We start from the raw sequence: 11712 nt of genomic DNA, 5'->3' as shown, positions 1-11712 counted from the left end.
ACCAACATGGCACAAATATACATATGTAACAAACCTGCACGTTATGCACATGTACCCTAGAATTTAAAGTATAATAATAAAAAAAAAAAAACAAACAACAACAACAAAAAAGTAAAAAGGAATATCCAAAAAATTTATCTTGGTATCTTTTCTGAAATTTCTAAGTTTTTAAAATAAATATGAATACATATGGATAAAAGAAAAATGTAACTAAAAAAAATGGAAGCAGGGGCATAATTATATAGGAAAGATGACTCCGTAAAAACTGTCAAATCTTAATTTAAATGAGCAATTTCTTTAGGTATCTGGAGATCACACATAAAGGCTGAGTTGCGCTGCATGCCCATTAGCATGTTTTTCACATCCAAAGTCATATCAGAAGAAATAACTGTACTTTAAAAATTTTTCTGATGGAGGAATACTTTAATGGGCCATTTAATTTTATATAAATATGACCTATGTCCCAGGTTTAATGAAATAGGTTAAAAAGAAACAGTAACTAAAACTTTGCCAAATAAAGTAAGTGAACAATCTCATTAGCTTGAAACTCTGTTCTGACATGATTGCTTTGGAGGCTTTACTTAAGCAATGCTGGATATAGGATTTAGGGGTCCCTTGTAACTTGGCAAGAAAGAGGAGGGAAAAATGAGTAAAGAGCTTACCTTTTTATTTCTTAAAAAAAAAGTATATAGTTACGAAACAAAACACAGAAGTCCAAAACCACTTTCTTCTTAGGAGGGAAGCTGTATTAGTCTGTTTTCCTGCTGCTGATAAAGACATACCTGAGACTGTGAAGAAAAAGAGGTTTAATTGGACTTACGGTTCTGCATGGCTGGGGAGGCCTCCAAATCATGGTAGGAGTCAAAAGGCACTTCTTACATGGTGGCAGCAAGAGAAAACGAGGAAGAAGCAGAAAAGAAACCTCTGATAAATCTATCAGATCTCATGCGACTTACTCACTATCATGAGAATAGCAGGGGAAAGACTGGCCCCCATGATTCAATTACCTCCCCCACATCACTCCCACAACACATGGGAATACTGGGAGATAGAATTCAAGCTGAGATTTGGGTGGGAACACAGCCAAATCATATAATTCCACTACTGGCCCCTCCAAATCTCATGTCCTCACATTTCAAAAGCAATCATGCCTTCCCAACGGTCCCCCAAAGTCTTAACTCATTCCAGCATTAATCCAAAAGTCCACAGTCCAAAGTCTCATCTGAGACAAGTCAAGTTCCTTTCACTCATGAGCATGTAAAATCAAAAGCAAGCTAGTTACTTGCTAGATACAATGAGGGTACAGACTTTGGGTAAATGCAGCTGTTCCAAATTGGAGAAACTGGCCAAAACAAAGGGGTTATAGAGCCCATGCAAGTCTGAAATCCAGCAGGGCAGTTAAATGTTAAAGCTCCAAAATGATCTCCTTTGACTCTGGATCTCACATCTAGGTCATGCTGATGCAAGAAGTGCATTCCCATGGTCTTAGGCAGTTCCCACCCTGTGGCTTTGCAGGGTACAGCCTCCTTCCCAGCTACTTTCACAGGCTGGTATTGAGTGTTTGTGACTTTTCCAGGTGAATGGTGAAAGCTGTTGGTGGATCTACCATTCTGGGGTCTGGAGGACCGTGGCCCTCTTCTCACAGCTTCACAAGGCAGTGCCGCAGTAGGGACTCTGTGTGGGGGCTCCAACACCACTTTTCCCTTCTGCACTGCCCTAGCAGAGGTTCTCCACGAGTATCCCATCCCCGCAGCAAATTTCTGCCTGGGCATCCAGGTGTTTCCATACATCTTCTGAAATCTAGGTGAAGGTTTCCAACCCCCAATTCTTGACTTCTGTATACTTGCAGGCTCAACACCATGTGGAAGCTGCCAAGGCTTGGGGTTTACCCCCTCTGAAGTCATGACCTGAGCTCTTCATTGGCCCTTTTTAGCCACATCTGGAGCAGCTGGGATGCAGGGCACCAAGTCCCTAGGCTACACCAAGCAGGGGATCCCTGGGCCTGTGAAACCATTTTCTCCTAGGCCTCCAGCCTGTGATGGGAGGAACTGCAATGAAGACCTCTGACATGCCTTGGAGACAATCTCCCCATTGTCTTAGGGATTAACTTTCGCTCCTGGTTGCTTATGCAAATTTCTGTAGCAGGCTTGAATTTCTCCTCAGAAAATGGGCTTTTCTTTTCTATCACATTGTCAGGTTGCAAATTTTCCAAACTTTTATGCTCTGCTTCCCTGATAAAACTGAATGCCTTTAGTAGCACCCAAGTTACCTATTGAATACTTTGCTGCTTAGAAATTTCTTCTGCCAAATATCCTAAATCATCTTTCTCAAGTTCAAAGTTCCAAAAATCTCTGGGGGCAAATTGCCATCAGTCTCTTTGCTAAAACATGACAAGAGTCACCTTTGCTCCAGCTCCCAACAACTTTTTGTCTCCATCTGAGACCACCTTGGCCTGAACCTTATTGTCCATATCACTACCAACATTTTGGGTAAAGCCATTCAACAAGTCTGCAGGAAGTCCCAAACTTTCCCACATTTTCCTGTCTTCTTCTGAGCCCTCCAAACTGTTCCACCCTCTGCCTGTTACCCAGTTCCAAAGTGGCTTCCACAATTTCGGGGATCTTTTCGGCAACCCCCCACTCTACTGGCACCAATTTACTGTATTAGTCCATTTTCCTGCTGCTGATAAAGACATACCTGAGACTGGGAAGAAAAAGAGTTTTAATTGGACTTACAGTTCCACATGGCTGGGGAGACCTCAGAATCATGGTGGGAGGCGAAAGGCATTTCTCACTTGGTGGCAGCAAGAGAAAACGAGGAAGAAGCAAAAGTGGAAACCCCTGATAAACCCGTCAGATCTCATGAGACCTATTCACTATTGCGAGAATAGCCAGGAAAGACTGGCCTCCGTGATTCAATTACCTCCCACTGGGTCCTTCCCACAACACACAGGAATTCTAGGAGATACAATTCAAGTTGAGATTTGGGTGGGGACACAGCTAAACCATATCAGAAGCTTAGCCACGTGGTGACAGATCTGAACTTAAGATGGCCAGGAAGCAATTCCTTGTGATCTGGGATGGTTTTTGCATTGCCTTCTCCCATTGTTAATTAGATAAGATTTTTATGCTAATAAATCTAGGGAATAGAGGTATATCTGTTTAGGTGAATTTTTTGGAAGTGCTTACAGTATGGAGTGAGATGAAGTTACAAATTGGCTTCTGGAGTTACAGTAAAAAAGCTGAATAGCTTCTACATTTCTATTGTATGATTTAAACATTTCTGAATTTGTTGTGAATTTCAAAATGCCACCCACATTTACAATAACATCTAAATTCCAATTTCAGAGCAGAATACAATTATTTCTAGATTAGTTGTACATTAAAACTTGTTTTTTCTTTACTTATTAATTTAACAAAAACAAATGACATAATATCTATAAAACTCTTATAATGAGGTCTAGAAATTTGTATTCTATTATTATTATTGTTAATAATCAAGACTTAATGTAGCCTGAGTTCTTTCTACTGTACTACATACAAGACGACATGATAGGATGAAAAAAGGTCTGGACCAAGTCATTAGAATATATTTGGAGAAAGGATCTCAGCAGTATATAGTAATAGATTGAAAATGTGATAAGACATGTCTTCAAGACTTCTGATTGGTTATGTAAATTATAATAATGGGTCTCATATAATTAAGTCTTTAGGGCATTATTCTTGAAATTTCTAAAAGTTTTGAATATCTTTTGCCTGAAGCAATTTAAAGTTATGACTTAGAAATTTGCAGAAGCCCCAGAGAGCAAGAAATATTTAAATTGCCTCCCTGGGCCCAAGGAAGATTCTTTAGAGAATTTACTGGGTCTTCTCAGTGGGACAATGTTTCCACCCGGGCTTCAAGGGCAAATGAAATGTGCCATATTCACAAAATGAACTGCCCAATATTTTCTTCTCCTCTTACTTTGGAACTAGCAGAACCAAATTACTCTCCCTCTGTAAATGTATCTGATGTAATGTATGCAGTTTTGAAACAATTTAGAAATAATACCTTTGTTATCAATGTTTTACAGATAATATACCCTGTGTCATTATGGCTTCCAAACAGTAATCCCTTCTTCAGAAATTCATCAGCTTCACAGAAAATTTTGTTGAACAGCCTAAAAATAGAAGATCAAGGCAAAACAATCTGCTGTGCATTGCAACCTAGGAAGTGAGCTGACCTTCCATTTAGAGGTAATTGCTGAAGCCATACTACTAACACAAATCTAAGGGGGCGGGGTGGGGGGTGGTTAGCCTTATGAAATGAACGGAAATAAGCCATGTCTTTTGAAAATGTGATATTTCTTATTAGAGAAAGTGTACAGGAAGTCTAAAAAATCCAAGAGGATTGTCGCAGATATAGTTAGAAAACCGAAAAAAAGAAAAAATATTACTGAAAGACTACTTGCATATCCAAAGTAATCTGAGCATTCAAAACAGATGATGTTTAGGTGTATAGTTGTTTTCATGAACAGTCCTACTGCAGAATAGGTTTATAATTTCTAACTGGGAATAAAGATTTATTGATCAAAATATAGTTTTGTAGTTCTCACTTTATTACAAGCACACAGATATGTATCTAACAGTATCATCTCTCTTCTGCTGCTCAATAGGCTGCCAATCTGTACCCTTGATCCAGAATGCAAAGAAGTCTGTTACCACCAAAGTTCTGATTCTGTGGCCATTTAAATCACAGCACCAATTCAGTTTGATTTTATTCAGTTTAGCAAATGTTCATCCAGTACTAACCATAAGTAGACAATGTTCTAGCATAGTCCCTGTCCCAGAACCTCTAACTAGGCATACTATTTGAAACACAAATACTTTATTACTTGTTGTTGAATATATCTTTGAATTTGTGAAAAATATAAATGAAGAGGAGCAATGAGTCTTCAGTTAATAGGAAGAATTTTGACTTCTTACGCTTGCCTGAGTATTTTGGAGAAGTTTGAATATTTTTAATTTTTAATTTTTTTTGTTGCTGGTAATGCATTTGTATGGTGACTTTAGATGTAACATTTGTGAGATACACACACACATTTAGATTTTAGATGAATGAATTGAAATAGCCTCTATTTAAAAATGTCACCCTATACGTTCCTTGTTTTAAACTGCAATGGACTTTTGTTATAATGGTATAACACTGTTCACTGCAAAGTGAGTGGACTTTGGTAAAATGCACATCCATCTCATATCATGGATGTGATTAAAAAATAGGTTGAGTTAGATGAAAGGAGACTTGATACCTGAGAAAGTGTGACTGATGAAATTCCGAAGATATTTGTGCAGCGGTTGATAACAGAGATATAAAAGAATATTTGAGAGAAGAACAAGTCAGTAGAAGATAAAAAGAAACAAAAATAGTGCTTACTACATGCTACGTACTTTACATGCATTGCCTGTTTATTCTCCCGAGAACCCCATTATAAGCCTATTAAGACCCCCATGTTATAGATGAAGATAGTGAGATTCAGAGAATTTATAAATTACCCATGGTCACAGCTAGTAACTCACCAAGATAGGACTTAAGCACTTGTCCTCTCTATTAGACAAAGTGGACTTGACACAATAATAGCTGCATTGTGGCAGTGGTTAGAAGAATGTTTCTTACCATGAAATTGCTTCTCAGTCACAATTTAACAGGGAATTGGAATTGAGGTGGCTTTATTTATAACATAGCATTTAAAAAGTGAATCTAGGATTTAGATAAAAAAGGATGTATTTCTAGGGTATAAAAGAATCTCAAAGTGTAAAAAGTGGAGTTGATGGAAATAAGGGGCAAAATAGGCTGAAAGGAGAAATACCCTTATAATGGCCAAAGGCGGATCTGGTTAGTTAGATGCTGGTTGAAATAGGTTCAAAGAACTCAATTTAGACCTTAAACTTGTGCCAAGCTTTGTGAATAAAGAAAAATGGCCTATGTGTTAAGTGTCTGGTTTGTTTTCAGAAATTACTTTTGTTTTGTGAACTAAGTGGAGCATTTTCATCAATGGACAATGATACTACTGGAAATTTGTTTGTGTAGAGGGGTGGTGCGGTTGGGAGAAATGACTGTTCCTGAGGAAAAATTAAGAGATAGCTTGAGACTTTCTGAGGCAAGGTTAAGCAAAATCCACCATTCCCAATTCCCAGGGAATGGCTATTTTCCAGTGGATTTTTTCCTGCAGTATTACCCAAAGTGAGATGTGCTGTCAGAACATGTCTCTTTAGTCATAGGCTTTCTTTGCATCATGTTCAGTGGGACTTAGGCAGCAACCAATTAAAATGGCAACTAAAAGATGTTGCCATTAGAGAATGGGAAGACAAACCAGCTACTAGGAGATAATATATGCAAGTCGCATGATAAATAATTCATATCCAAAATATGTAAAGAACTCTCAACAAGAAAAAAAAAAACCTCAATTAAAAATGAGCAGTAGAACCAGCAGGGTGGTGCATGCCTGTAGTTCTGTGTTCTGGTTAAGTTGGTGGTTATAAGAATCTATAGTCCCAGCTACTCAGGAGGCTGAGGAGGGAGAATGGCTTGAGGCCAGGAGTTTGAGGATGGCCTGGGAAAAACAGTGAGACCCCCATTTTGTTAACAAAAAAGGGGGGCAAAAGATATGAACCTATACTTTACTAAAGAATGGAAAAAATATAGAAAGAGGTTCAACATCATTAGTCATTTTACAAGGAAATGTAAAATAAAATTATAATTAAATATGAATATATATCTATTAGAATGAATAAATAATTACTGACAATATTAAATGATGAGATGGAAAGCAAGGGGAGCTCTCATACATTGTTGGTTGAAATGCAAAACTGGTACAGCCACTCTGGAAAACTGTTTGGCAGCTTCTTGTACGTTTAAACATGCTTATTATCTCATTCCTGGATATTTCTTCTAAAAAAAAAAAAGCTTTTGGTCATACAAAAATTGAGGCAGAAATATTTATAGTAGCTCTTTTCATAATTGCCAAAAACTGGAAACAATCCAAATGCCCTTCAAAAGATGAACAGATAGGCAAAATACAGTAATCTACTCAATAGAATACTATTTAGCAGTAACAATTTGAATGGATCTCAGAGGCTTTAAGTGAAAGAAGCCCAACTCCAGTGGCTCATATGATTCTATTTATATGACATTCTGGTAAAGGTAAAAGTATAGGGATAGAAAATATCAGTGGTTGCCAGGATGTATAGGTAGGTGGAAGAGGTGACTAGAAAACAATATCACAAAGAAGTGTTTTGGGGTAACAGAAGAGTTCTGTGTTCTGGTTATGGCCGTGGTTATATGAATCTATATGTGTTTTAAAATTCATAGAACCACACACTGAAAGATAAAAAGTCAGTTTATGGTATGACATCTAACTGTATGATAATTTTTAAAAACAACAAAAAAATTCCACCCCTAACCAAAGAAAAAGGTGTTTGCACTTTAACACTAGGATTTTGGATTATTGGGCTTTACGTGAATTGGTCATGTTCTCTAGATAATCAGGAACACAGTAATCACTGGTTGGGTTCATTTCTGATGATTCTACCTCCAGATTGACACACTTCTTTCAGTGTTGGAATACACGTGGGTTATTTTTGAGTTCTTCTGACCTGGGAGTGAGGTTTTAAAGTAAATTACCAAATCTCTTATGCAATATACTCTGCATTGATTTTATAATTAATTAAAAAACCTCAGGCAAGTGTGGGCCACAAGCAGGTAGTCTTGGAGTCTAGGCTGTGCTACACATTAGTTATATGATTTTAGGTTGAACTCTCTCTCACTTAAGGTTTTCTTATCTTTCAAATGATAATGTGGAGTTTAAAGGAAGCAACATGTGAAAAAAAACATCACAAAGTTCCTGGCCAAGAAAGAGTGATCAATATCACAAGCTTTCCCCTCTTATTTCTCTACCTGCATTGTTAATTCTTTTCATTCCCTTTCCTTATATTCCTTCCTCGTCTTCCCTATTTTCTCTCTTTCTTCAATACTTTTATTGGGTTCATGGCAAATTTTTATATTTGTATATTGGTATACTTGCATTTACCATGTAAATAAATTATGTTAAAATTTTTTTTTGACTTCTTACAGGTAAAAGAGAGACAATTAAACGGAATGGGAAAACCAAACCATTCTGGTGGAATTTTTTCTGAAGGGACTTTCTGGACACCCAAGGCTCGAGTTACTCTTTTTTGTGCTAATATTCTTAATGTATGTGGTCATCCTTCTAGGCAATGGTACTCTCATTTTAATCAGCATCTTGGATCCTCACCTTCACATCCCTATGTACTTCTTTCTGGGGAACCTCTCCTTCTTGGACATCTGCTACACCACCATCTCTATTCCCTCCAACTTGGTGAGCTTGCTTTCAGAAAGAAAGACCATTTCCCTTTCTGGCTGTGCAGTGCAGATGTTCCTTGGCTTGGCCATGGGAACAACAGAGTGTGTGCTCCTGGGCATGATGTCCTTTGACTGCTATGTGGCTATCTGCAACCCTCTGAGATATCCCATCATCATGAGCAAGGATGCCTATGTACCCATGGCTGTTGGGTCCTGGTTTGCAGGCATTGTCAACTCTGCAGTACAAACTACATTTGTAGTACAATTGCCTTTCTGCAGGAATAGTCATCAATCATTTCTCCTGTGAAATTCTAGCTGTCATGAAGATGGCCTGTGCTGACATCTCAGGCAATGAGTTCATCATGCTTGTGGCCACAATATTGTTCACATTGATGCCACTGCTCTTGATTATTATCTCTTACTCATTAATCATTTCCAGCATCCTTAAGATTCACTCCTCTGAGGGGAGAAGCAAAGCTTTCTCTACCTGCTCAGCCCATCTGACTGTGGTCATAATATTCTATGGGACCATCCTCTCCATGTACATGAAGCCCAAGTCTAAGGAGACATTTAATTCAGATGACTTGGATGCTACCAACAAAATTATATCCATGTTCTATGGGGTGATGACTCCCATGATGAATCCTTTAATCTAGTCTTAGAAACAAGGATGTGAAGGAGGCAGTGAAACACCTACTGAACAGAAGGTTCTTTAGCAAGTGAGTGCAAAATATATTGGAGTGTGAACACACTTGATATTGTTGAAACTTCAGAATTATGTTAGAATTTTGGAGAGTTTTACTGTTTTTCTGCATTTTCATATGTTATGTTAAAATAATGAGATACAGCATTTCAAAATTATTGCATGTCCACTCTGGAGAATTTGCAAGATACAGGGCAGTAGAATGAAGAAGAAAGAGGGGTTACCTATTATTATAATAGTAGGAAATGGCCACTTTTCAACATTTTGAACAGTATCTTTCATATTATGTTTTTTTTTTTCTGCATTGGAATTGGCTGCAATGTGCCTTTTTATGTTCACTCTTTTACATAACATTATTTCATAGACAACATTTCATTGAATCTTTCAAAATAAATAAAGGCCTCTGTTGTAGAAAAAGCAAAACAGAAAATACCCAACATACTGCACTCACATTTTCCAGTGGCAAGCCTTGTGTTATAGTGTTATAGTTTCACATTAATCTTCAGATCCTGTTGACTCATTAAATACTATTTTCTTGTTCTGTATTTAATTTAATTTTTTTTTTTGGTGAAGCTGAGTATTTGGGACTCTCAAGATGGAGTAGATAAATAGAGTTTAAATGCAGGGCCTATGCAGTCAATCAGGATATCCTGCTTTATAGTCTTCTTTGCTTTAACTTATAAGTTGGCTTTCGCATAAAGAATATTTTGCAAAATTAAAAATGGGTTTGAAAATCAGTCTACTGGTCCACATAATAATGTGGACTAGTTTTGGGTTGAATGGAATGTCAATGCCCATTTAGAAGATGCCATTTAGAATGCCCATTTAGAAGATGCCAGATTTCTTTGCTATCCCAAGGAAATTCCAACATTTTTCCAAGTCTTAGAAGAATGTCCAAGTTTTTAATTTTTAGTACAAATACTATTCATGTCTTGTCTCTGTTACTAACCAGGTTGATTTGAGGAAGAAGAGGATTTGGGAATGTCAGACACTATCTTGCTTTTCCTTGGTTTTTATGTCAACATTTTACTCTATGTGAAGAACATTTTAAATTTACAGCCCAAGATGAATGACAGAGTGTGCTCAGGAGTGAACCACATTCTAGGTAATCAGTTTGGCTGAATCAATTTTTATTAATGGACCAGTGAATGTAGATTATATTGGGCATGAACATGTTTTACACAGACAAATAAGAATTACCTGCTTATGGAATCTTTTGGGTTTAGTCACTCATTTAATCTTCCCAAGTTCACTTGTTAATTTTAGTGGAAGGAATATTAAACAGTCACAAACTATATTTAAATATATCCATCATAGTTGTTTACAGATTAAATCTGATGGCAAGAGTTGAGATCGTTGATAATTAAATTTACATCCTGACAAAACAGGCTATGAGAATCTATTAGTTTCCATACACCAGTTCATTGGACTTTTTGCACCCACTAAGAATTCCCGGTAGGAAGAAACCTGGAAGTCAGGCATTTTATGTTTGACCCACAGGCAGGTTGTCTTGAATGCTCAAATTCTAATTTTGTTTTCCTTCACAACTTAAATCCAGCCACCCTCATTACTTCTCTGGGATGACTGAGGTAGCTCCATAGTCTTATATCAGATTTATACCTTTTTTAAATTATACTTTAAGTTCTAGGGTACATGTGCTCAACGTGCAGGTTTGTCACATAGGTATACATGTGCCATGTTGGTTTGCTGTTCCCATCAACTCATCATTTACATTAGGTATTTCTCCTAATGCTATCCCTCTCCCAACACCCCAGCCCCTGACAGGCCCTGGTGTGTGATATTCCCTGCCCTGTGTCCAGGTGTCCTCACTGTTCAATTCCTACCTATGAGTGAGAGCATGCGGTGTTTGGTTTTCTGTCCTTGTGACAGTTTGCTGAGAATGATAGTTTCCAGCTTCATCCATGTCCCTGTAAAGGACATGAACTCATCCTTTTTTATGGCTGCATAGTATTCTGTGGTGTATGGGCCACATTTTCTTACAGCATTATATACTGCTTGAGGATATCTTTTCTTTTCTTGCCTTCTTTTACTTTCTCTTTCTGTCCCTGCCTTCCTTCCTTTATCCTTTTCCCATTCCTCCATCCTTCTCTTCCTTCTGTCCTTTCATTCTTTTATTTACAGTATGTATCACCATTAGAATAAATGAAAATTTATCAATGTCAAAGAGTATACCAATAAACTCATCGTTACATGAAAATATCATAAATTGAAAATGCATTTAATATATCTAACTTGCCAAACATCACAGCTTAGCCTGGCCTACCTTAAATATGCTCAGAAGACTTACATTAGCCTATGGGTGAGCAGAATCATGTAACACAAAGTCTATTTTATATTAAAGTGTTGAATATCCTAAGTGATTTATTGAATACTGTGCTGAAAGTGCAAAATAGAATGGTTGTATGGGTTCTTGAAGTAGTTTTTACTGAATGCATATTATTTCACACCATCTATAAATATATGTTTATTCAGAGTCAGCTTTTACTGTAAACTAAATCCATAAGGTGAATGGACAATTTGTGTACAGAAAACATCAATTATACTTCCAAAATGATGAGAGAGACAGAGATAGAGATAGAGAGAGAGAGAGAGAGAGAGAGAGAGAGAGAGAGACTGAGAGAGAGAAAGAG

At 37.3% G+C, this 11712-nt stretch overlaps 1 protein-coding gene across 1 annotated transcript; it reads left to right on the top strand.

The window, feature by feature from the left end:
• Positions 1-8128: 8128 nt before the first annotated feature.
• On the top strand, positions 8129-9081 carry LOC105516159 (olfactory receptor 13C9-like; the record flags this gene model as incomplete). Its single annotated transcript, XM_011948248.1, is given in 3 exon segments — positions 8129-8640; positions 8642-9010; positions 9012-9081. Coding segments are annotated over 3 exon segments (951 nt in total), but the record flags the coding sequence as incomplete, so codon positions are not given.
• Between the last annotated feature and the right edge of the window lie 2631 nt (positions 9082-11712).

Source organism: Colobus angolensis, unplaced genomic scaffold (assembly GCF_000951035.1).
Source record: "Colobus angolensis palliatus isolate OR3802 unplaced genomic scaffold, Cang.pa_1.0 Scaffold276, whole genome shotgun sequence".
NCBI classification, from domain to species: Eukaryota; Metazoa; Chordata; class Mammalia; order Primates; family Cercopithecidae; genus Colobus; species Colobus angolensis.
The sequence above is the reverse complement of the archived record's forward strand: the minus strand, read 5'-3'. Positions and strand labels throughout refer to the sequence as shown.